Source organism: Ochotona princeps, chromosome 11 (genome assembly GCF_030435755.1).
Source record: "Ochotona princeps isolate mOchPri1 chromosome 11, mOchPri1.hap1, whole genome shotgun sequence".
Classification (NCBI taxonomy): Eukaryota; Metazoa; Chordata; class Mammalia; order Lagomorpha; family Ochotonidae; genus Ochotona; species Ochotona princeps.
In genome coordinates this window covers 71,404,168-71,430,237 of record NC_080842.1, presented here as the reverse complement: position 1 = coordinate 71,430,237, position 26,070 = coordinate 71,404,168, and the positions used below count along the sequence as shown (strand labels likewise).

General features: G+C 53.4%; 1 protein-coding gene across 2 annotated transcripts in view; it reads left to right on the top strand.

Annotated features, from left to right (window-relative positions):
• JAKMIP1 (janus kinase and microtubule interacting protein 1) overlaps positions 1-26,070 on the top strand; it is a 104,031-nt gene that overhangs the window by 31,164 nt on the left and 46,797 nt on the right. The window contains exons 2-4 of one of the 2 annotated variants that reach the window (XM_058670306.1): positions 15,170-15,289; positions 16,453-16,718; positions 18,648-19,142. In XM_058670306.1, coding sequence (XP_058526289.1) covers positions 16,590-16,718; positions 18,648-19,142 — 624 coding nt within the window. In that variant the 5' untranslated portion in view covers positions 15,170-15,289; positions 16,453-16,589. The remainder of the gene's footprint in view (positions 1-15,169; positions 15,290-16,452; positions 16,719-18,647; positions 19,143-26,070) is intronic. The other variant, XM_058670305.1, reaches the window with a different exon arrangement.

The window sequence follows — 26,070 nt, the reverse complement described above, 5'->3', positions numbered from 1 at the left end:
AGCAGCGAGCCTGGGGCCTGTGCTTGGCCGTGGCTCACTTGTCTCTCAGTCTCTCAGGAATCCAGTGTTCTGTGCTGTAGGAGGCAGTTGTGGGGGTGGGGCACTGCTGGTCTCATGCACCGTCGCCGTGGATCGGCCGACAGCAGGCAGTCCACACACCTTGTGTGGAGTGGGTGAAAGAGCTAGCATGAGATTGGTTTTGAAGCATCCGCCAGTGGAGGAGGGGCAGGAGGGACCAAGTAGGGGCCAGCTGAGAGCTTGGACCGGCCGGAGAAGAAGGGGTTGGCCCTGCCCTCCACAGCTGGCCCTGGCTGCTGTGCAAAGATGTGGGGGTGAGAAGACCCTGTGGGGAGAAGCGCAACTTTGTTCTGATTCGGGCTTTGTGAGCAGGTTTCAGTATGGAGTTTTAAATCAGCTCTTTTTTTTTTTTATTTGATTGATCTTTATTTCATGTAAATGCTGGATTATTTGCTAGACTGTGTTACTGTCTGCAGAATTTATTTTTTGTTATGAATGGGAAAAACATTGTAACTGTACCCCACATATACGCAAAGGTAAATATTTTCAAAGATTCTTATTACCTACTTCTGTTTAGCTATTTATTTATTTATTGTTTATAGAATATTTTGTCAGTGTTGTATAGCCTTTGTAATTCTTGATTTGTAATTTTTTTATTCATTAATTACATTGTATTATATGATACAGTTTCATAGGTACTGGGATTCTCCCCACCCCTCCCCTAAATCAGCTCTTTCCCCTCCCTTTTTATTTGATCTTTGGAAGAGAGGAGATTAAGTTCCTTTCTTTGTGGAGCATGTGTGGAGCTGCATATGACTTAGAAGCCAGGTGGTTCTGACATCCTGAACTTGGCCTTTTGGCTCCACTGAACTCCCCTGCCCTCCCACTAGCGATCGGGGCTGTCCTCCTTCTGTGGCGAGTGGGGCTGGATGGAGTGCTCCCGCGTGCTGGGGGCTGACATACCCTGGTCCCTTCCCTGGGGCCCTGCGCGGTTGTGGGCCTGCAGTTAACTTAGTCTTCTCTTCTGAGCCTCTCAAACGGTTTCTTTGGTTGGCATGAGTTTCCTTTTGTAATGAAGACTGTGATTGTAAATAAAAGGCCCAGCAAGGCAGCCCTCTTAGTCGGGTCTCTGCCCTGTGGAGTTGCTTAGGAATCTCACACCCTTGGTGGGCAGGGGCCACAAAAAGCCCCAATGTCCTGGAACGCTGGAGATGCCTGGGCACAGGTACTTGGGAGCAGAACTTTGCCCCATCCACAGGAACCTTAGCTGCCAGTCCTGACCAGGCCCCTAGCCTGAAGTCAGGTTGGAGTGCAAACCCAGCCTGGTTTCCTGGGTGGAGTTCTTGGGCCAATGTCAAGGGCATGGAGCAAAGTTGGGCTCCATTTCCTATGGTTCCAGGTCCTGGGAGGAGTGTCTGCTTAAGGACAAGCAAAGGCAGTGTGGTGTTTGTCTTGCACCGCCATCTGCTTGGCTGGGCTGGGCTGAGTCTGGGCTGCCAGTCATGGACCTCCTGGCACCTCTCTGGGAGATGCAGTTCCTTGCTGCTGCCCACCAATAGAGGGAGGCAGGGCTTGTCTGCCTCATATTCCCAGGTAGGAGAGCAGTGTCCATGCTGAGCAGAGGTGTGAAGAATGTGTGATGAATGAACAAGTGCAGAGGAATGAGTCTCTAGGCGATGCCGGCCCTGGTGGCCTGGTTATAGGGAAGCACAGAGCTGTGCAGGTCCAGAAGCTGAATGGAGAAGCTTAGGGGCATGGCCTCATGGACCATGGGAAGCAGCGCTTGGCCTAAGGCACACCCACATGGGGAGATTGTAGGGCAGTGGGCTAGTAGCCTCTGTGAGGGTACGGGTGTTCCCAGGGCCGGACATAGCTTGACAGTGGTGTGTGTGGGTGGTCAGGTGCTGGTTAGCTGGCCCTGAACTCGAGGGCTGCTTACAGCTGTCTTAGATGGGGGAGGCTCGCAGTGGGCTGCATTTGATCTCTCGCCACTGACCCTGACGCTAGCTGGGTGTGTCTCATGGAAGCCTCTTTTCAGGTTGGGGAGGGGCTTTTTCCTTTGACCTCTAGATGGTTGAGTGTTTTCCTCGTGGAGTGTGGCTGGATTTGTCTTGTGTTCTCTGCCTGTGTTGACATCTCCTTTGTTAATAAGGTGGAGTTTTGGATCCAGGGCCACCTTCGTGTTCCTTGGACATGCCATGCTTGGCCATGGTACATAGTTGTAGATGTGGTTTTCTGCTGTTTTCCAGGGAGTTGGCACCTGTCCCCTGTGTAGGCTCGTGATGCCTTGGCCTGATTTTGCCTTCAGGAAGACACTGGCGTCGCAGAGTGAGTCGGGAAGTGTCCCTCAGCATCTACTCTTTGGAAGGATATGGTGTGGATTCCGCTTTCCATGTTTGGTTCATGCACCTGGAAACCACATAGACCTGGCTTTGCTTCCTGTGCAGGTGGCAAAAGTGGCAGATGGCAGATGGGGTGACTTGGCATGCATGCCATTTGCCAGCACTGGCAGGGGGTAGGGGGGCAGCTGACAAGGCCAGAGCTGTTACAGGGCTTGTTAATGTCAGATTTGCAACTCTTAATATCCAGGATGTGCGGGCCAGCACAGGCCAGTGGTTTGTGCAGAGCAGACCTCTGCTTGTGTTGTGGGGTGGCCCCTCCACACAGCAGGCTCTGAGCTGGGTCCTGGCAACCTCCCTCTTGAATGTGGAGGTGCTCCTGTGAGGCAGTGCTGTGATCCCTGCCGCAGATGAGCTCGCTAGCCACAGCCATTGCCCCAGACGTGCAAGGGACCCCAACCCTCGAGTTTGGGCTGATGGTTCCTGTAGGCTAGTGCCAGTCAAGTCCAAGGACCACGCCCTGAGAGCTGCTGTCTTAGGGCAGGTGCCCCGATTCACCTTCACATTGAAGAACTTCTCCAGGGATCGTGGGTCAAACCACAACAGACAGGCCGGATCGGGCAGACCTGTGCTTGCGCCATCTTGGGATGTGCACAGCACTCATGACTCGGGGGGCGGGGGACCCAGGGACCCTCAACCGGCCCAAGTTCAGAGAGGACCCCTGAGAGGAGGTTCACATAGGAGGTTTGGGAGCCCTGAATTTGATCATAGAGTGTTGAGATGGGCATGTCCAAGGGAAAATCAAAGCAAAAGCACAGAGGTGCGCTTGCTGCCAGCTCGCTGCTTCCCACGGCGCTTCCGGTTTGGCTCATGCGGGAGACCTCTGATTCTTTCTCCTTGCACGTGGGCAGTGGGCACAGAGGGGTTAGTAGCTGGCCCAGAGCCACATGGCTGAGCGGAGCCAAATGTGTCTCAGTCTTCCAGAGTCCTGCATGCAGTTCACGCCCAGGAGGCATGGAGGGAGCTTTCTTGGGGCACATACGGGTGCGCGAACACACACACACACACGCACGCACATGCACCTGGACTGGCCCTGCCTTTGTTAGCTTCGCCACGTCACCCTTTCCACCTTTGGTGTCTTCATCTGTAAACATTGAGGTCAAGCCATGATCTCTGAGATCGCTGAAAAAAATGCTTTGAGGTCATTTAGGTCCCTCAGTGACTCATTAGAAAATTATCCTCTGGCCGTGTTGCTTGAGCACAACTGTGGCCAGGCCTGTGCCGAGAGCTCTCCTACCCCATCTCCTGGAATCTTGCGTCAGCTGCAGCGAGGACTGTGTGGCCACAGCCTGTGTGTGGCTGCAGCACATGTGTGCTGGGGCTTTCTGTGTCCGAGGACACAACTGCAGATTTGAAGGTATCAGAATTGGCATTTGGATAGCAGCAACGAGATACTAGCTTAGACAGCTGGTGCTGTGCCCAGCGCAGTAGCCAACTGAAGTCCTCACTTTGCATGCACTGGGATCCCGTATGGGCACCGGTTCATGTCCTGGCAGCTCCACTTCCCATCCAGCTCCCTGCTTGTGGCCTGGGAAAGCAATCAAGGACGGCCCAAAGCCTTGGGACTGTGCACCGGTGTGGGAGACCTGGAAGAGGCTCTGGGCTCCTGGCTTCAGATCAGCTCAGCTCTGGTCATTGTGGCCACTTGGGGAGTGAAACAGCAGATAGAAGATCTTTCCCTCTGTCTCTCTGTAAAACTTTCCAATAAAAATAAATACAAAAAAAAAAAAAGAGAAAGAAATGCTGGTGCTGTGGAACCACATCAAAACGTGTCATTGTGTGGTGTTGCTGAGTCTGCCTACGGACAACCTGGCAGATCCTGCCCAGCTCCGGTGGAAGGTGCAGGAGCATCTCTTAGAATACACCCAACCGTCAAGAAGCAGGTCTCGGGAGAATGTTACCACACCACAGAACTCTCGGGTTGGCTCCCTGAGCCCTGGGCATGCAGGAATGCACAGGTGGGAACTCCTTCCACACTGCAGCGCTTGGCTGGCTCCCGACAAGGGCATTTCTTTGGGGAGAAATTCTGAATATACATCACATCACCAGGCATCGCCAATTACCTCACATGAGGGAACGGGTGAGTCAGAGTGGTACTCGGCATTCCTGAGAGTATCTCACAAAATGCTTATTACGATGTGAAGTTGGAAAGACCCAGTAGGCAGTGATCAGTGGATAGGAGCTTGAGAAGTGCATGGAAAGGCAATTTTTGTAATTCTAGAAGGAAGTATTGAAAATGCTAACAGTGCTCATCTGGGGGAGGGTAAATGCCGCTTTTCTTTGCTGTGTTCTCCGAAGCTGCTTTCACAGCACACTCTGGATCTCACCCCCCCACTTTCAGTTTTTAATTTTATTTTTAATATTGCTTACAAAGTTGAGAAGGATGCATGCCGTGTCAGCCTCTGATTAGGGAGGGGAGGGTCCAGGAGTAGAGGAAGTGGGTGAGGTAAATGTTGCAGATCTTTTTACCTCCCTGCTGTGTGTGTGTGTGGGGTGGGGGGCGGACAGAGGAGGGCTTGCTCCTTGCTGTCACACTACACCAGTGCCTGGGGATGGAGAAGGTCATTTCATGTCGCCCTCGAGATCCCAGTGTGGGGAGAATGTTCAGGCTGTGCTGCCTGAGTGGTCTTAATTCTGAGGTGTTAGCTTTGTTGTGTTAGAGTTGGGGATGTCTTTCTAACCGGCTCTACTTCTGTGTATCCACGGACCTTGACCTTTGCTGCAAAGCCTGGCCAGCTGAGTTGCTCAACCTGTTCTGCTGTCCACCTTTTGATGCGGTGCTCAGCGTCCTCTGTGGCCTTAGATGAGCTGCCTCTCATGTCTGTTGTGTGCATCTGGGTATGTTCTCGATTGCATGGTAATCAGCAACCGAGGCGGTCCAGTCCCGGTACCTGTGCTCCCAGGTGGGACCATGTGGCTCAGGTTTGGATCCAGTGGACTAATTGGGGCTTCCCCCACAAAGTCTCACCGGGGGAGTCCTCAGACTTGACTGTACATCAGCTACGGCAGAGTCAGGTTTGGCCCATCACCTGCACCAGCCAACACACAGGGTACCTATCAGTGGATGCAGCTGCCCGATCCATTCTGCCCCAGCCCCATTTCTTAGGCAAACTGGTGGGTGTTGTGGCCTAGCCCAGCCCAGCCTGCCACAGGCCCAGTCATTGTACATAGTGGTGGGTGCTGCAGCCTCTTTGGAGCGCCTGCTATGATCTAGCCCAGCCTGCCCCAAGCTTTGGCTCTTGATGCTCACCAGTGGGAGTTGCAGTCTCCAAACTGTCCTACCATTCCTGCTCCCAGCCCTGGATCTGATGTGTGTAGGCAGATGCTGCAACCAAGCATGGGATTGTCCACACTTAATCCTGGCCTTTGTGTGTGCTGGCAGGTGCTGCAGCTTATCCCAGTCCTGCTTGCTCCCATCCCTGGATCTTGGTCTTGTCTGGCTTGGTCCACCATCCACTCCAGTTCTGGTGCAGACTAGTGAGTGCTGCAGTCCTGCGGGGTGAGCTTACAAATCCTCTGCACAATCTGCCCCAGTCCTGGTTTCTCTCACATGCTGGTGAGTGCTGCGGCCCAGCCTGAGATGTTCCACCCCCTGCTCCAACACTCGCTGGTACTGTGGCCTAGCCCGGCCAGACCTGCCCTGCTGCCCAGTGAGCTGGCAGGTGGTGGGTGATGCTACCTGGTCCATATGAGGGGTGCCTTGACCTGACCCAGACATGCCCTCTAGGTTACCCCTTCTGAACCACCCTGTTTTAGTTCCCTCGATTACCTGCGAGCGCAGTGGTTGGCTCCCTGTAACCCCTCAGAAGTCATTCTACATCTGCCAGACACGCTCTTAATGGCCCCTATTCCGATATGGCACCAGATCCCCTTCCCTTGGCAATCTGCAGGCCCCCCATGTTGTGCAGCCCAGTGGGATCTGGGATGGAGGTGACATGGTCCATCCTGGTGACCCCCATCCTGGATTTTTTTTTAAAGAAAATTTATTTCCTTTTTTGAAAGTTACAAAAAGGGAGGATGAGACAGAGATTTCTTATGCCTTGGCTCGCTACTGACCAACGCAGCTGGGGCTGGACGGGACTGGACCAGGCCAGAGCCAGGAGCTTCATCCAGGTCTCCCATGTAGGAGGCAGGGGCCCAAGGACTTTGGTAATTTTCCACTGCTTTTCCAGGCCATAACCAGGGAGCTGAGTTGGAAGTGGAGCAGACCCTGGGAGGCAGCAGTGAGGGCTCAAGTTGCCTGAGGAGTAAACCAGTAATGGCAGCTCAGCATGTGTGTGTGCCCGTGTGTCTGCCTCTCCATAAAGGAAACTGGAAACTCTGTCAACAAGGCAGCTCCTTTGCTCTGCCCATGAACACAGATGGAAACCAGGGTGCCCCAGAAAATGAGCTAAAATTACTGCAGGGACACACAAGACAATTTTAAACAAAGCAGCAGAAAATATTGTGTTCATGCTAACTACAAATAGATCCCACACACACCCCTATGCTCCTCTGGCACAACTCCCTAGCCCAAGGCTGCGCAATGGAGTGTCCCTGAGGGCCAGCTCCAGCTCAGACCCAGTCCGAACTCCAACTCCATCCCCTGCTGCAGCCATGGGCCACGAGGCAGGTGGTCAGTTGTTTCTGGACTTCAGCTTCCGCTCCCACCCCACAACCTGGGAAATATACAGAAAGCAGTATTATCATCCCGGTGAGGCTGTGTTCACCCATATACCACGCCTGTGACTCAGCAAGGCCCACATAGACACGGAGGCTCATCCATTCACTGAGTGGCGAGAACAGCTCCAAAGTTCTGCCCGGTTGTTGTTAAGGCCCATTTCAAAGTTGCACTTACATTACTTGGAAAGCAAGACAGAGATAAAAGGTTGGGTAGAGCAGAACAAATGTTAACAGGGGGAAAGAACAGATGTGACCTGGGTCAACTAGGAGACATCAGGGCTGTCCTCCTGGTTTCTAGCTTGTTTTTTCTTAGGATGGATTCGACCACAATCAACAGCTACATGAGTCACATACTCCATGGACATCATGGCTTCTCACATGATGTCCATGAGTGAGGGAGCTGGTGCCAGGGCAGCCCACTGGGGAAGCCTCATGGCTTCTTACTACAATGCCCCTGAGTGAAGGAGCTGGTGCCAGGGCAGCCCACTGGGGAAGCTACTGTGACATGTTGCCAAGGTGCTCAACAGATGTGCCAAGACCTTCACCTGCAATGCATGCTAAATGCCACACTGTCACCTTCAGGCTCAAAGATTCCTCATCTCCTTCCACAGTCCACTCACAGCCCATCCCCTGTTGGTGTGGGTTGGGTCTTTCTGCTGGGGTAACCATGGAAACCAACATGAGGGCCAACATGGGGCGTCTCACTGGTGAGGGGATGGAGATAGGTAATGTCTAATCTCATCCATCTAGCTTCTCCCAGACATTTCCATGATGCAGATTTTAAAAAGAGATTTACTTATTTTTATTGGAAAGGCAGATATACAGAGAGGAGGAGAGACAGATAGCAAGATCTTCCTGCTGATGATTCACTCCCCAAGCAGCCGCAATGGCTGGAGCCAGCCCGAAGCCAGGAGCTTCTTCCGGGTCTCCCATGTGGGTTCAGGATCCCAAAGCTTTGGGCCGTCCTCGACTGCATTCCCAGACCACAGGCAGGGAGCTGGATTAGAACTGGCACCCATATGGGATCCTGGCGTGTTCAAGGCGAGGACTTTAACTGCTAAGCTATTGCGCCGGGCCCTCCACGATGCAAATTTTTACATAGAAAAGGGCTATGAGGATCCGGCGCCATGGCTCAGTGGCTGAATCTTGCAAGCAAGCACCAGGATCCCGTATGGGCATCGATTCATTTCCCAGCTGCTCCGCATCCCATCCAGCTCCCCGTTTGTGACTCGAGAAGCAGTAGGGAATGGCCCAAAGTCTTGGGACCCTTCACCTACGTGGGAGACCCAGAAGAAGGTCCTGTCTCCTGTCTTGGGATCGGCTCAGTTGCAGCCATTTGGGGTGTGAGCCAGCATGTGGAAGACCTTTCTCTCTGTTTCTCCTTCTCTTCATTAATCTGATCTGCATACGAAAGCATCCCAGACAGCTTGGTGCAACGGGACTGCTCTCCTTGGGTGGCATTCTTTGGACGTCAAGATGTAACTTTGTGGTCTGGCAGGTTGCGCCATGGCCCATATGAGCACCAGCTGAGTCCAGGCCACTCCATTTCCAATTCAGCTCCCTGCTGATGTTCCTGAGAGATTGGTAGGCTGCCCAAGTACTTCGGATGCTGCATCAGCATGAGAGCCCTGGATGGATTTAGGACTCCTGGCTCTTACAACCATTTGGAGAGTGAACCAACAAATGCAAGATCTCTATCTTTATTCCTCTCTATATATAACTCTGCCCTTAACATACATAAATAAATCTTTAGGAAATAGATAACTAAGTGATCAGTTGCAAAATAGCAAGCCATTTAAACAGCAGGGGTTGGAATCAAGGTATGGGCAGGGCCAGTGCCTCCTGTGGCCACTCTGTAAGGTGCCACTTTCTCCCTGTATCCGCATGTGCCCTCCATTCTGAGTGTTGGCTCTTGATCTCCTGTTATCACAAGGCTACCAATCGTATTGGCTGGGGACCTACCCCAAGGATCCTGTTTCCCTCTAGTTATGTCTTTACAAGAAGTCATCTCCCAACAATCACTTGCCAAGGCACTAGGAGTCAGTACTCAAAATCAGTTAGTTGGATTTGTGGTTGGGGTGAGAGGATACATTTTGGCTGCTAACATGAGAGGGAGTGGAGTGTCCCCCCAGGAAACTGAGCTGTTCTGCCCTGGGCACCCCAGATTCCCAACATGCATGTGGGCCCTACATTGGCCACCTCTGCCTGCTTGCTCCCTAATGGGCCAGCTGCGGTGCTGTCCTGTCAGGAGCCCTCAGCTGGAAGGCAGGAATCTGTCTTCTTGATTGATCCCTGTTACCGTGCTCATCTCTGGGCGGGTGAGCTCACTGAGGTGAACTTTGGAGGCTGTGGCGGCAGAGGGGCAGGGCCTCATCCAAGCTGACTCATCTCCATCCCTGGGCCTGGTGCAAGATCCATTTGGGTGCAAAGATGTTGCAGGTGCTAGCTTTTTTCACAAACCCAAGATGCTGGACACAGAAGGGGAGCCACATGAGAGACCTTTATTCTAGTGAGGAAGGTAGCATGGGGCAGCGAGAAGGTGAGAGCAGAGAGAGAGAGAGCAGCAGGGAAGAAGAGAATACAGGGAAGAGGCATATTTTATGGTCTCAGGGTAGGGAGCTAGGGAATGTGGGGCCAGGGATTGGCAGATGTGGCTGTAGGTGGACACCTCAGAGGATTGGTGGAGAACCCCTTTTAAACCTGAAGGTCACTAAGCTTGATTCAAGGGGGCTTTAAGGGGCTTGAGACTAGGAGGTTTACAGTAACAAGGTATTCCAGGGGACCGAGACCTAGGGGATTTAAGACAACACTCAAGGTGGCAGTGAGTCTGGCATGGTGGGGTCAGTCCTCGAAGTCCCTGTTTGAGTCATTCCTTACAGCAGGGTCGTGTGTGGATGAATAGAAGTGCATTTCCCAGGCAGTCACCTGCTGCCTGGACTCAGGCAGCAGCCAAGGCAGGCTTGGGAGGTTGAGGCAAGTGTTGGCTTGGCTGCAGTGGTGTGCCAAGTCTGGGGATGAGGTAGGACTGTGGTGTGCCCAGTTTGGGGGTGGGGTGGGAATATGAGCCAGGCTAGCACTGTGTGATGCGGGCTGAGAGCTCAGGCTGAGTGGTGGGAAGGAAGCCCCCATCCCAGCCTGGGGGTGGGAGGTGGTATCGGAGACGGCATCCAGACTGGGACTGGTTCCCGACAGGAGGCTTCTGAGGTCTCTGAATCTGGGAAGAGAAGAGAGGAGCCATGTGTGCTTTCGTTTTTATTTAAGTCATTTATTGGAAAGTCAGAAAGATTTTCCTCTGCTGGTTCACTCCCCAGATGCTTGATAACAGCCAGGGGTGGTCATGCTGGAGCCTGGAACACTGCAGGGTCTTCCACCTGGGTGGCAAGGACCCAAAACTGGGGACCGTCACTGGCTGCCTCTCAGGGTGTGCCTTAGTCAGAAGCTGGATGGGGAGCAGAGCAAAGACTTTAACCTCAGGACTCAGAAATGTGAAATGTGGGCACCCCAGGCTGAGTCCTAACCTCTGTACCCACGTCTGGCCTCTCATGGCTTTTAAATACTTCAGCCTGGAGGCGCCACACTTCACTTCTGCCACGTTTCATTGGTCAGATCTGATCACAAGACACCCCCACCTCAACTACCTGCAAGACAACCTATGAGGAGGATTGGTTGAGCAGGAGGCCGAGAGAGCATGGTGCTGCTGATGGGCAGTAGGGACGTAGATTGTTCTGCTCTGTAAGGAACCTGATACCCCACTCCAGTCACTGTTGGCCATGGCCAGGGAAGAGCAGAGCCTTGGAGGGGAGTCTGTATGCGCAACACAGGGAAGGTTCATTTCTTTGAGAACTTTTTGTTTTGGTTTTAAGGAATTCAGTGAAGCATTGCCCTGCCTCTTTCTCCCTCCTTGTCAGAGTAGGAGCAACAGAGTAGCTGATCTAGACTGTCACAGTGGGGGCTGCTGGAGGCGGCTCAGCACACCTGCAGGAGCTCCTGCTCCACTGGCGTCCCGGCCCCACCTACAGGGCACACGTGTGTGCTGGGTGCTTGACCTTTAATGCATTTTTGTTGTGGCATGGAATGTTCTCTGGGCTTGCAGCATTTCAGGTATGTGTCTATGATATAGTTCTAACCTGTTTGAGTTTATGATAGAGGACTTCATTTCATTCACAAGGGGGCAGGTTTGGGTTTTGCCTGACACTGAGAGATTCCCAGTGGCTGGGAATTACTGTGCCCCGTCCCCACGCCCACCTTTTCTGCGTGGCTCTGAAGGGGCAGAAGTCACTGCCTTTGTCCTGTGTCTCTGTGTTCAAGGATGCTGATGGCAAACCTTGTAACCCAGTTCTCTGTATTTCCTGAGTGCCCTGCAGTAGGCAGGGGTCATGTGACCACACTTGGCCAATGATGTGCCTGTAAGCAGCAGTGATCAGCTCTGTTTTGTTGATGGTTGAAGTTCTTACTGATACCTCTAGATCCATAGCTAAGATTTGCTGCCATTTCCTATTTGTCGTCCGCATTGTTTCAAGTTTTGTCTTACGTTTTTTGTTCTTGTTTTAAGATTTATTTGAAAGTCAGGGTTACAGAAAGGGAAGAAGAGTCGGAGTGAGCTCTTCCACCTGCTAGTTCCCTAGATGGCTGCCACGGCTCGGGCTGGGCCAGGCTGGAGACTCCACCTGGGTAACAGAGGCCCCAGCTCTTGGGCCATCTTCCTCATAGAACGGCTGGGATGTGAACCAGTGCCCGTATGGGATGCTAGCATCACAGGTGGCGGCTTTACCAGCCGTGTCACAGCGTCCCATTGTCTTCTAGTCCTTTCCTTCTGTGGTTTTAATGTTTCCATTTTCTCTTTCTGGATATATCAGGTGTACTTCTTTGTAAACCTTTAGTGTAATTGCGCAGAGTTTTTGATACACAATAAACCAAGTAACTGACACATGTGGAATGCCCAGAACCTTGGTACTAAGTATCCAGTCTCCTTTAGTACCTCCTCTAACTGGGCTGTTGTTCACTTCCCTTTTCCATAAATGGTCATTGTTGAAACACTGTTGATGTTATTGTCCTGGGATGTGGTTCCCTGTGCACCGGGTAAGAAAAGCAAGTGTGTATCTCACTTCCGCTCATTCCCTCTGAAGCTCTTCCCTTCTGATGTGGGTCTGAGTTTCCCGGCGATGTCATTTTTCTTCTCTCAGGAACTCCGTTTAACCTGTTCTCCAGTCCCGTTGGTTTCCAGTCTACCTGACAAGTATTTTGGATTTGATTTTGGCCTGAACCATTACATGTTTCATCTTCCCTTTTGAAGGATAAAAGATTCCAGGACAGAGGGTGTAATTTTTCCCTCTAAAAATCCCAGATATGTCATTCCTTCTTGCTTGCATGGTTTTTGAAGAGAAGCCAAATGTACTTTTTACCTTGCTTTTCTACAGGGAAGGAGTTTTTCCCCCCTCTTTTCTGACCTATTTCAGGATTTTTTCTTTTATCTTTGGTTTTCTAACATTTGGATATGATTTGCCTACATGTAACTTTTGGTTGTTGTTACATTTTTCTTTTTTGATGTCTAGACGAAGATTGAAGATCTGTGGTTTGGTGTCTGACTCTCTCTTTCTTTTTTTAAGGTGTATTTATTTATAATTGAGAGAGTAATAGGGCAAGGGAGACACGTAAAGAGAGATCTTCCGTCACTGGTTCACTTTGCATGACTACAGTGGCCAGTGCTGGGCCAGGCTGAAGCCAGGAGTCAGGAGCCTCTTCCAGGACTTCCACATGGGTAGCAAGGGCCGAGCTCTTGGGTCACCTGCTGCTGCTTTCTCAGGTGCATTAGCAGGGAGCTGCATCGTAAGTGTAGCAGCCAGGACACCAGTCAGTACCCATATGGGATGCCAGTATTGTAGGTGGAGGCTGTTGTGCCACAATGGCAGCCCTGACTTTGATTTTGAAAAATGCATGATTTCATTGAGTCGAGAATTCCTCATGTTCCTTCTCTTCTCTATTTCTTTTCCGTCTGGTCTTCTCATTATGTGCGTGTTGCATCCTGCCTAGTTGTTATACTTTCCCCCCAAGGCTTTTCTTTGTCCCCTCAGCTTTCTGGTTTGGAAGCGTTCCCTGGGAGCATCTTCAGGCTCACTGACTTCTCAGCTGTGTCCAGTCTGCCAGCAAGCCTGTCCAAGACAGTAGGTGTCGGATTGTTGTTTTGATTTCTAGTGTTTCTTTTTTGTCTTTTCCTGGGATTTCTATTTCTGCTGGACCCATCTGTGCCTGCGTGCTGTCTGCTCTTCCTGTTGAAGCCCTCTGCATGTCAGTTGCAGGTATTTTAAAGCTGTCTGGTTGATCCAGGGTGTCGGGTTCTGCAGCTTCAACCCTTTCTCCTTGAGCCGTGTTCCCTGCTCTGTAGTGTGCTTGGTAGTTTTAGTGCTGCTTGTGGTGAAAGCCAAGTGGGTACAGTTGGTCAGAGGAAACTGGGTCTGTTCCCACGGAAGTGTCTTCCTGGGTGAGTTAGCATTCCGTTTCCACCTGTCTCCTGGCCTCTGGGGGCAGCCTTTTTGCTCAAGGACCTTGGATCTCTGACAGAGAAAAGTGGCTGGTTTCCGTTTTGTGTGACAACGGTAGTCCTTTAACCTTGTGGGGGCGCTGTGACTTCCAAGTTCCTCATGCTGGGCCAGAAGCAGAAAGTTGGGTTCAGTTCTTCCCACATCCCTCCTTCCTCCCTGCTCTCCCTCCTGTAGGGTCCCCTCCTCCGTTTGTGGCGTAGGACTTTGGGGGTCTCCAATTAGTGCTGCCCTAATTGGAAGTTTCTCTGGTCCTGTTTTGGGGTGGCATGACAGTGTGGGACCTGGCTTGGGGGTCCCTGGAGATGAGGCTAGTGTTGTAGACTCACCCACGTTAGTGAAGCCTTTGGTCCCGAACTCGGCTGCACTTGTCTTGTTTGGCACAAATCATGTTGGGTGTGTCAGGATCAGGGGTGGAGGCCAACCCTGGGCGCTGGGACCATCCTCCGTGCTGAGTCTGGCTCTTATGGGGTCCCCTGCAGCCGTGCCCGTGGTCCTAAGCTGCAGAGAAAACTGCTGTTCCTGTGACTGGGGCCATGACAGGCGATGCTGCCACCTGGAGGAGACAGGGGTTTGGCCTCTTCCTCCTTGCCTAGGGACAGAGGTGGTGGCCCATGGAGAAAGCACGTTATAACCATATGTCTGTGTTTATAACGCCTGGGACGTTTCCTCCTAATGTGCGTCTGGAGACACTGGCAAGCAGCTGAGCTGAGTCTGAGCAGAAGGAACCTTAGGCTGTCAAGGGACCAGCAGCCTGAGGGCAGCATGCTGGGTCTTGCACCGCCTTGATCCCATGCCTGAGGTGCAGCAGGTGTGCAGTGAGCTTGAGCCGAACCAGGGATGGAGTGCTCTGCCCACTGCACAAAGCTCATCTCTGAACCCCTCCCCCAGGCCTGTGGTCTTACAGATGATGACAGATCAAAAGTACACAGGTCTCTCTACCCCAGAGCAAGGCCATGGACCCCAAGGGTCAGGCACAGGGCCATATCTAACCATAGAGAGGGTGCCCAACTGGCCAGTGTGGGGAGGGGCCAGGTCAGAAGTGCTGCATGCCCTTCCCCTTCCACACGCAGCAGGGTGGGGTCATTTGTAACCAAAGTCTCCAGACCTCTGTGGTCCCTCCACCTCATGGGTCCTTCTGCCTGGACTCGTGTGTGTGTGTGTGTGTGTGTGTGTGTGTGTGTGTGTGTGTGTGTGTGTAGATGCACCCTGGAGTCACTGGGGAGGTGAACTGGGATGTTCCTGCAGCTCAGCAGATGTGCAGAGGGTCCCTGCTCGGCAGATGTGCAGAGGGTGGGGCTGAAGCCCTTCTGCAGCTCAGGTACTTTGCTCGGTGTCTGAGACCAAGTCCCGTAGGAGGGGTAGAAGGTGTAGGCAGACCAAGCCGGAGGTGAGGCTGCATGGGACCTCACAGGATGCCCTCACCCCCGCTGCGTTTGCTGGGCTTTCCTCTGATGCGTCAGGGCCACAGCTGGTTGGCTTGCCATTGTGTTTCTATGGTTATTATTTTCTCTTTAAGAAGAAATAACGTTTTTATAATCATTTATATGAAAGGCAGAGGGAGAGTGACCAGGAGAAACCTTCCATCTGCTGACTCACTCCTCAAATGCCCACAACCCCTAGGGCAGGGTGCAGACAGAGCCAGGAGCCCATAACTCACTCTGGATCTCGCAAGTGGGTGGCAAGAACCCAAATACATGAGCCCTCACCTGCTGCCTCTGAGGGCTCACGCCAGCAGGAAGCTGGATTGGAGGCTGAGGAGCCGGCTCTCAACCCAGTTACTGTGGCGTCAGACATGGGAGTTAGCATGGTGACTTAGCCTTTGTGGCACACACCTGCCCCTGCGACCTCATATGGATGGGTTGTTCCCCCAGGCCACAAGCTCTAGCCAATGCCCATGAAGATGCCACTTGGCTCCTCCCCCGCCCCCCCAGCTCGTTCTCTGCACCTGTTCACAGGGTCCTGCTTGGGAAGCAGCTGCTTTACAGCCATGCTGGGGAAGACTCCCACAGGACCCCTTGGTGGACTGGGCTACCACTCCCGCTATGACCCCTCATCTGTAACTGAGCCTCTGCCCGAGCCATCCTGACTGCTGGAGTCACCGACCTGGAGGTCAATGGCTAGGCAGAAGGCTTCTGGTGGACAAGATGCCTGGTCTAAGTGCTGGGGACAGTGAGGAGGTGCTCGGAGAAGGACCTGGGAGACAGGGAGAGGCACATGCAGGGGCCAGCCAGTGAGGCTTAGGGTGGCCCCACCACGCCCAGGCTAGGCTGTGCTGCAGGGCACAGTGCGGAGACGTGGGTGCTGTGGCCATGGCTACTTCAGCCCATGTGTGTTGTCAGCTGGAAGCAATGGGGAACCTGCTGTCCTGGGAGCCTGGCTGGGGCAGTGCCTGGGCCAGACTCAGAGAGGCCGCAGACATAGGCAGGTGACCGGGAGGCCCAGACATAGGCAGGTAGTGGTGTACTCTCTGGTTTGCACTGTGGGCAACCCCATCCCACTATATATCTATATACACACACACACACACACACCACACCACACCACACCACACCACACCACCACCTCCCCCCAGGTGACTCGGGCAATGGAAATGAGCAGACCTGGGTCTGTGGGGTCATCTCTCTGGATGAACTTGTGATCCCCTGGGAGCATCATGTGAAACTTGTTAACACTGCAGATCTGGTGGATGTGTGCGGAACTCGCCAAGGGGTTACGGCTCACATGTGAGAAGCACTAGCCAGTGCCTTGAGTGGCAGGTGCTGGCGCATAGGTGCCCCTGGTTAGGGGGTGCCGGGGCTGCCTCGCTGCTAATCTGGTTTCACTCCTATCTCCAGGATCCCAAGTGATGGTGGTTTACCTGGAGGATGTGCTGAGCCCCACGCGACTGGTTAGCACAGTGACGCTGGCAGCCATGCCTGCTGCTGGGCGGGTGTGAGCCTCAGGTTCTCTCCATCCGGGCCCCAGAGGAAGCATGTCGAAGAAGGGGCGGAGCAAGGGCGAGAAGCCCGAGATGGAGACGGACGCCGTGCAAATGGCCAACGAGGAGCTGCGGGCCAAGCTGACCAGCATTCAGATCGAGTTCCAGCAGGAGAAGAGCAAGGTGGGCGGCAGGAGGCCTCTGTGGGCCTCTGGTCTGTATCGAGGACAGGGCCAGGGCCCCTCAGGACAGCGTCGGCCTGGGCATGCGTGTGTGTGCATGTGTGTTTGAGGGGATGGCACCGTGTCTGCCTGGTTTCAGCTTGCCCTCCTGGACAATGGAGGTGATGTCTGTAGTGAGTGCAGACTGCTGGCTGTGAATCTGCTCCCCGTCCCCTGGTGGCCATGACGGTGGTCGAGCTACTTACTCCCCACGCAGAAATCTCTAACCTGCAGTTGGTATCCTAACAGTGCCTTCTGGTGAGGCTGTGCTCAGAACTTGGAACAACAGGCCTGGGACAGGCCTGGCTCTGTGCCACGAGCGGTTTGGCCTGCAGGATAGTGCCCGGCTTGGGTGCCAGCATATGCTATTGGAAGCCACCATGCCCAGCCTGTCACAGTGCAGGGCAGAGGGGATCCAGGCCTTTGACTCACGGGGTCCTGGCTTCAACCCTCAGCTGGGCCCCCAGATAGCCTCATGAACTTGGGCCAGGAGCTTGAAGTCTCTGAACCTCTGTGTTCTCAGTTCATACTGGGCGTAACCACAGCTGCCCAGCTCAAGGTGGTCTTAAAGATCCCACATGATGGGCATGTGTCTATTGCCCAATCACTGCCATAGTCCTGGCTGCCGCCTGGCTGGCTCTGGCCTGGATGGGTTTGGGGGAAGAGCCAGCCAGGGCCTCTGTGAATGCAGAGGAGCCTCCTGTTCTGTTGAGCATGGGAATGGGAGGAGATTTGGATTTGCCCAGGGGTTGGATGCAGCAATTGGGGTGCCTGGCAAGGTCGAGGGCCCACACCCAAGTTCCTGAGAGTGGCCTCCAGGCCTTGCTGTAGCACCTGGAGCATGGGAGGAGACTGTGTGAGGGGTGGCAGCAGGGCTGCCCAGGGTGGAGTCCAGTCCTGAGGTGGGGAGTGGACTGGGCCCTCAGCCCCACCCAGTTCAGCGTGGCTGCCTGGATAGCTTTGACTTTAGGTCACATCTCTCAAGACCCAGCTCCAAACAGACTCGGTTTCTGAGGCCCTGGGAGTTAGGGTGCCTGCACATGACCTCGAGGTCAGCAGACGTGTAGGTGGGGATGTGGGAAGGGGAGCCAGCCTCAGGGACCCCACCAACTCCCAGGCCAACCCCTTGCCTTGGGGACACACGGACATGGCCACCTTGACTACCCCAGCTGCACCATGCCCCAGGTGTTTGTGTGACACTAACAGCACAGCCCCAGGGGACGTGCTGCCCCTCGGAGGTGATTAGTGGCAATTTTTTGGAGAGTGATGTCACTCTCTGACAAGGGATCTGATGGAACATTGTGTTGGAAGGGTTGAAGAAAGCATTTGGGAGCGTTTGACACAAACACCCTCTTGGTGTATTTGATGAAGTGAAGACTGTTTGCTAATGAGATGGGCAGACTCAGGCAGGACTGGTGGCCTGGCACCTACAGGGCACAGGCTCTGGGGAAAGGTGTCCTTGGGTCGCACGTGGCTGTGCCTCTTGGGTGTCCCTGGCTCAGGCAGGTCCTGGAGCTGTCTGTTGCATGCTTCCTAAGGCTGGGAGAAGTTCTGGTGTGTCTGCAGCCCAGCAGGGGTCCCCTCTCCTTCCACCTCCGGAGTCAGATGTCTGGGACCCTGGAGATGTGTTTCTGGCTTAAAAGGTTTCAGCCCCTGTGAGAGATGGTTTCTGCCTGGTGGTCTTTGCGCCGGTCAACACTGACCTTGCCCATGTGGGCGCAAAGGCGCAGTGCTGCATCTCCAGGTGTTTTAATCTCTTGGCGGGAGGGGGGGAACTCAGAAACATTTCCTAGTGGGAGAGGATGGGGTAGGTGTTGTGGAGGAAGCAAGACTTTGGGGCAGCCCTGGGCATCTCCCCTGACCCTGCCACGTCTCCCTGCTCTGGCTGCAGGTGGGCAAGCTGCGGGAGCGGCTGCAGGAGGCCAAGCTGGAGCGCGAGCAGGAGCAGCGGCGGCACACGGCCTACATCTCGGAGCTCAAGGCCAAGCTGCACGAGGAGAAGACCAAGGAGCTGCAGGCGCTGCGCGAGGCGCTCATCCGGCAGCACGAGCAGGAGGCGGCGCGCACCGCCAAGATCAAGGAGGGCGAGCTGCAGCGGCTGCAGGCCACGCTCAACGTGCTGCGCGACGGCGCGGCGGACAAGGTCAAGACGGCGCTGCTGGCCGAGGCGCGCGACGAGGCGCGCAGGGCCTTCGACAGCGAGCGCCAGCGGCTGCAGCAGGAGATCCTGGAGCTCAAGTCGGCGCGCAAGCAGGCGGAGGAGGCGCTCAGCAACTGCATGCAGGCCGACAAGGCCAAGGCGGCCGACCTGCGCGCCGCCTACCAGGCGCACCAGGACGAGGTGCACCGCATCAAGCGCGAGTGCGAGCGCGACATCCGCAGGCTGGTACGTGCTCTCGCCCGGAGCCTCTCCCGGCCTGAGCGCAGCGCCCCTCCCTTCCCGCACCTCACCCCCGCGCGGGCAGCAAGCGCGGTGTTTCCAGGACCAGCTGCGTTCCAGGGATTGCTGCTGGGAAGTTCCCGGCGGCCCAGGGGCCATGGGGTTGTGCGCACGTGGTGTGTGATCTGTGACAGAGAAGGTGAACGGGGAACGGCTGGGGTTGCAGCCAGAATGGGGCGCTCACAGGTGCATCCACTTCACTACGGTTAAGCGTGTTAGGTGGAGTTCTGACTGCAGGTAAGAGGTGCTCCGCCGGGCACTGCAGCCACCTGGCTGCCTTCATGGCTGAGAAGTGCTAACTGCAGGCAGGCGTGCTGCTAAGGATACTGGAGAGCTGGGGAAGCTGTGAGGTCTGCCTGGACCCAAATCCCAGAGGGAAGGACCGGGAGCCCTTCCCAGTCTGCCTGCCAGCCGCTGCCCCTCCCTCCCATGGCTCTGGGGCTCCATGGCTTTGGGGGTGGGATGGGAGGGCTGGCTGCCGTGTCTCTCGGGCTTGGCATGCAGGGTCCTGACTGGGACGGTTTGCTTATTGGTGCTGGGGGGAAGACCAAGCAGCCTGGGCACAAGGGCAGAGGGACCGCTCCCTGCCTCAGCCTTGCCAGCCTGCGCTGGTCTGCAGCAGAGGCATGGGTGGTCTGTTCTTAGATCCCTGTCCGACTGGGAACCTGGGTCGTGTAGGAGGTAAGAGGTGCACCAAGCTGCAGTTCTGGGGCCATGAGACATCCGCAGTGCTGAGCGGAGTCACATCCGGGTTATGGGCCTGTGCAGGGTTAGACTGAGCACAAATGGTGGGGATGTGGGGTAAGAGACACTGCACACTCACCGGAAACAGAGCTGTTTGGCTCTTTCAGTGTCTCAGACTCTGAGGCAGAAGGCAGTACTCGGGAATGGTGACGTTCACGATCCAGTGCAACAGGAATGTGGAAAAGGAGAAGTTACTCAAACTGCAAATAGAGGGGTTTGTGGCACAGAGAGCTAAGCTGCCACCTGCAGGGCCAGCCTCCCATCGCAGAGCACGGGTTTGAGTCCTGGCTGCTCCGCTTCCAATCTAGCTCCTTGCTAATGTGCCTGGAAAAGCTGCAGGGATGACTCAGATGCTTGGGCCCTGCTGCCCAGATGGAGTTCCAGGCCATTGTTCCCATTTGGGGAGTGGACCAATGGATGGAAGAGTTTTCTTTCTGCTTTTCAAAGAAATAAATCTTTTAAAAAGCCGCCACAAAGAGCAGTAGAACGATCCACAGTTGTAGCTGGGATGAGCACACTTTGGTCAGCAAGTGATGGAAACACACCTGAATAAAGAAGAGAAAATGCAGTGAACTTGATTGAAACCGAGTTGGACCTGCATGCCCCGCCTTCCCTCTAGCCCCGCCCTCGTACAGCCCCGCCCTTGTGACCTGACACAGGAAGTGGATGAGCAGAGCGCTCTAAGCCATGGGAGAAGTGAGCTCTGGAATTCATTTTCTCACAGGGACATGGGGCTTCCCCAGTGAATTCCTCCACGTGTCTGAGGAAGAAATAAAGCCTGGCCAGACTCACGGATGAAGCCTGCTTCCGTCACCCACGCTGTTGTAAAACAAAGAAGTGAAAAGGAACTTGAGGATTTTCTAGTGAACCTAGACCCGAGGATGCTGGAGCTGGTGTGCCTGTTAGCACGGGAGCCTGAACGGCGTTCCTGCCTGCCTGCCCCAGCCCAGCTGTTGGGGCATTTGAGAGATTCACCAGCAGGTGGCAGACTCCCGCCTGCCTGGGTCTGCCTTTCCATGCTTGACTGTTTTCTAAATCCCATCACAGCACGTATTTGGCACAACAGTTAAACCTTAGCTTAGGATACCTGCTTTCCAAATCAGGGTAGCTGGTTCAAGTCCCAGCTCTCCCACTGCTGATCCAGCTTCCTGCAGCTGCGCACCTTGCACAAGCAGCAGAAGATGACTCAAGCATTTGAGCCCCTGCCACCCACGTGGGAGACTGAGGGTGAATTCCAGGCTCTGGCCTTGGGCTGGCCCTGTCTGAGCTGGTGTTGGCACTTGGATGGAAGATCTCCCAGTCTTTCCAGTGAAGTGATGATAGTTTTTGAAATGCCTACCTCTAACAGTTTTCGTGATGAGAAGGTGTTGGATGTACCCACACAAGTTCAAGGCCAAAACAGACCAACTGCTGTCACCACTCCTGTTCAGCACAGCACCGGAGAGGATGCCAAACATACAAGAAATAAGAATTATAAAGATTGGGAAGAAAGGTAAGCTTGTCAGTTTGAGATGCTACAGGTGAGCTGTAGAAGCAAGAGACTCGTTTTGGTCTGTCTGTGTTGCTTTAGCAGAACACCAGTGCCTGGGTCATTTCTTAATTACAGATATTTTTACTTTATTTTGGGAGGCTGGAATGTTCAGTTTCAAGGAGCCAGGAGGTTCAGTGTCTCGTGACAAAGGGATGGAAGGCGGGCAGCCTCATAAGGCCACTAACCTGTTTAGACGGCTCGGCCCACTCACGCCCGCCCCTCTTCAAGGACTCACCTTTTGATAACTGTGCCTCCCCCACCCAAACAAGGAGATATTACAGACCATCAAAATTACTGCTTGAGTTTATCTGTCTCTAGGACAGGTAAATACGCAAATGTAGTGGTTCTGTCTATATGCAGTCAGCAACTGCAAAGGTGGAGAATTGAAAATTACTGTCTGTAGTGGAACACCCGCGTAATTCAAATGCCTAGAAATAAACCTAATGAAAATTATATGAGATTTGTACACTGAAAACCACAAAACCCCACCAGGAAAAGTTAAAAAGGGGCAGGCACTTGGCACAGCGGTGAAGACACAGCTTGGGACGCCTGTTCCCCGTATGGAGATGCCTTTCTGGCGTGCAGCTGATGGCTGGTGCTCGAGTCTGTGTTGCCCACGTGGGGGCCCAGCTCTGGGCGTCTGGTTCAGCCTCAGCCAGGGAGGGGGACGTCTGGGGAGTGGATGAGAAGGTTGTAGATTTCCATCTCTCCCTGTCTCTGCCTTTCAAAATAGATCACAATTTAAATGGCAAGATTTTTTTGTTGTTGTTGTAGATGTGGTGATTTTGCTGAAGTACCAGTTTCCTAATAATTTGTTCATAGATTGGGTCCATGCGATCTCTACCAAAACTCCTGGCAGACTTTTTTTTCCTTAACATTTGTTTTTCTCGGGAAGGCAGAGTTTAGAGAGGATAGACAGAAAGATCTTCCATCTGCTGATTCACTCCCCAAGTGGCCACAGTGGTTGAGACTTAGCCAGTCCGAAGCCAGGAGCCAGAAGCTGCTTCTTCCAGATCTCCCACATAGGTGCAGAGTCTCAAGGCTTTGGGCCATGCATGTCCTGCTTTCCCAGGCCACAGCAGGGAGCTGGGTGGGAAGTGGGGCAGCCGGGACACGAACTGGCGCCCGTGTGGGATCCTGGCACTTGTAGGTAGATGATTATCTCATTGAGCCATCATGCCACCTCCCCCACCTCCCGACCCCCCACCCGCAGGCAGACTTGTGGACTTTGGCAAGCAGATTCTCAATTTTCTAAACAAAAACAAATTAAAACAACAAAACAAAACATGACAGTTGGTGGAATATTGACCCCGCCCCCATCAGGCGACCTGCTGAGATGAAGTCTTAGTTAGAGCTGCTGGAAGGAAACTGAAAGCTTGTATAATGATCTGAAGGAGGAGGTGAGCAGGCCAGGTACATGAATACACTGTGCAGGAAAGGTACAGGGAGGCCGTGGCATCACAGAGGGTGAAGTTACTGCTTGGGGCGCACTGCAGCCATTTGAGGAGATCTTTCTTTGCCTTTTAATGAATCTTTAGGAATAAGAGCCACATATTCTAGAATCCCGTATATATAAGAGTGGCTAAATCTGTGGGTTCAGAAAATCAGTCCTTTCTAGGTGTTGAGTGGGGGTTAGCTGCAAATGGGTGTGAGGGGTCTTACTGGTGGTGACGAAAACACTCTAGAACAGATTCTAAAGCTGACTGCATCACTTGGCAAATTCACTGAAAGTTGGTAGACTTCATGGTCCAGCGCTTATACCGATAAATGAGAGAAACTGGAAGTCTGGGAAATTAAAGCAGTATTTATAAAAGTGTACATGTAAATGTTTATTTACACGAAGAAGTAGCTCATGTGTGTAAGAGGAAGACTGGCCCACCGTGCCGCACTCGCCCACCATCACGGGACGGCCCCTGAAGAAGGCTGAGATGGCAAGAACACAGGAGTGAAGTCACCGGAACTTGCCCCGTTACTGCATACGTTGGAGTGCTACAAAACTACAGCGTCTGTCAGCTTGGCATTCCAGATCCAGCAAAAGCAGCCTCTAAAAGGTAGGGGTGAAATGAAGACATTGGCAGGTGCGTGGCAGCCAGAGTGCCACGAGAACCTGTGCTCCTGGAAGTGCTGCAGACAGTGCCTGAGAAGGGGAGCCAGCAGGTGGAAAAGCCCCAACGAAGGAAGCAGGACGTCAGACATGCAAGCAGGATGTGCAAGACAAGCCCTGTTAGCTTCTTGAAAGCACACGTGACCGTTGAAGCAGTGACACTGGTACTGGTTTGTTAACCCTCAGAAATAAAATGTATAGAGTACCAAGGTTGGGTGAAGGTGGTCTGCTGATGGAATGATCCAAGTCCTTACTTGGAACTGTGGTACCTGATGCTACTGATTCTAAGAGACAGAGGACTGAAAAACAGCACAAAGAGGCACAACTGAAAAGCTTCTAGAGGAAATAAAACTGTATGCTAAAAATCATGTGTGTACTAAAGAAGGTAGGAAACCAGGGTCAAGGGAAAAGACCAGACGGGACCTGTGGAAGGGATGGTAGGGCCGACCCATTGGCGCATCAGCCTCAGCCTCTACCTGCAGCGCTGGCATTGCAAAGGGTGCTGGTTTGAGTCCTGGCAGCTCCACTCCTGGTCCAGCTCCTTGTTAATGTGCCTGGGGAAGGAGCAGAAGATGGCCGAAGTCCTTGGGACCCTGCGCCTATGTGGGAGACACGGAAGAAGCTCCTGGTTCCTGTTTTCAGATCCACTCAGCTCTGGCTGTTGTGTCTGGGGAGTGAACCAGCGGATGGAAGATTGTTGTTCTCTTATCTCTCCCTCTCTTTCTGTAACTTGGTCTTTCAAAAAAAATGTTTTTTAATGAGATGGTATAAACTGGCAGAATTTGACAGATCCTCACAATAGTTCCACCAAACATAAACGGACTGGGGCTGGTAAGCTAAGCCTCCACCGTGGCCCTGGCATCCCATCTGGGCACTGGTTTAATTCCTGGCTGCCGCACTTACTGCCGAGTTCCTTGCTTATGGCTTCTGGAAGCAGTGAATGATGATTCAAATTCTTAGGCCTGTGTGCCCACATGGGAGATCTGGAAGAAATTCCTGGCTTTGGGTCAGCCCAGCTCCAACCACTGCATCCATTTGTGGAGTGCACCAGTGGATAGAAGGTCTCTCTCTCTGTGAGTCAGCTTTCCAAATAAATAAAGAAATAAATCTTTAAAACATTTAGAAGAAGGATTAATTAAGAAGAGATGTGAATAAACGAAACCAACTAAAAGGTATTGTTAGACTGGATCCAAAGACACCTCAAATACAAGGAGTGGCTTTCCCTGAAGTGTGCAGGTGGAACAGGTATGTGCACCGGCAGCCCAGCTGGGGGATGGATCACGCATGTGCAGTTGGTGATTGTCAGGTGTGTGAAGAGTTCGGGAGTGTTTCACGCGTGGACCCTGGCAGTGGCTGCACCAAGTGTGGGTACGAGCAGCAGTCCCTGGCATGCAGCCAAACTGGTGCCTGTCTGAGCCGTGTCTGTGCTAAGCTTGAACCTTTGTTGACCGGGGTCACACCCCAGACTCGTGCCGTGAGTGGACTTGGTTCTGATGTGGGACTTGGTGTGGCAGTGGTTTCCTGAAGAGTGGAGACAGCATATATCAGAATTCTCTATGGAGCCATGTACTACTTCAATGGGAACAGCAAAAGTTAAAAGGAAAATTAATTCTGGAAGAGCTAAGAGTTTTGAAGGACGCCACATGCACACCCTGTTGTCTTCCGTGTAAATTCTGGATCATAGAACGAGATAGAAGTGTTGGGAGAGGAAGAAGCCATTGTCACTTTATAACTGATGAAGGCTGGGTTAGGAGAAACCATTTTCTCCAGGCGTCAGATGGCTTTCTGCTACTCTTGTGCCCCACCTAGACTCGGTGGCAGTTCGTTAGGGGGATGCTTGACACTGAGCATGTGCAGTTCCCAGGCCTGGCTCGCACTGGTCCCTCGAGATAGGGATGGCCCAGCCCCCTTAATGTGAGAGCTTCCAGGGAGACAAGTGGGACAGTGACCAGAGCCACCTCCTGGATCCCTGGCATGGCCGGACATATACCCATAACAAGGATGTTAAGTAAGGAAATCAACCAACTTGGATAACTGGCAACCGTGCGTGTCTGGCTTTGGGCACAGTGGGGTCTGGGTCACCTCCCCATGCCATCCCTGAGTTGTGGCACTGCCAGGCTCCGGGTGTGGACAGCCTGGCTGCAAGGAGCTTCCACGGCAGGTGGCCGGTGAGGCAGGAACTGCTGTGGTGGGTTCTGTCCCTAGTTTCTGTCTTTGCTATATTGTTCATTTCCTGATGACTTTGTATCCTGTTAACAACAAGGGGGTATACCTGATTTTATAAGAAGTGCTGCTGTTGAAAGAAACCAAGGTGCAGGGGTGGGGGCAGGTCAAGGACCCAGAGGCAGAGGGGCCGAGATGGTCGCCCCCAGGCCAGGTGTCAGGGCCCCTCTCTTGGGCTGCCGAGCTCCTGTCGGCTACTTGGCTGTTCTTTCAGCCTGCCTCCTGCTGTTAGCAGAGACTCGGTGTCCATTTGTTTCTGTTTAATTTTTTTA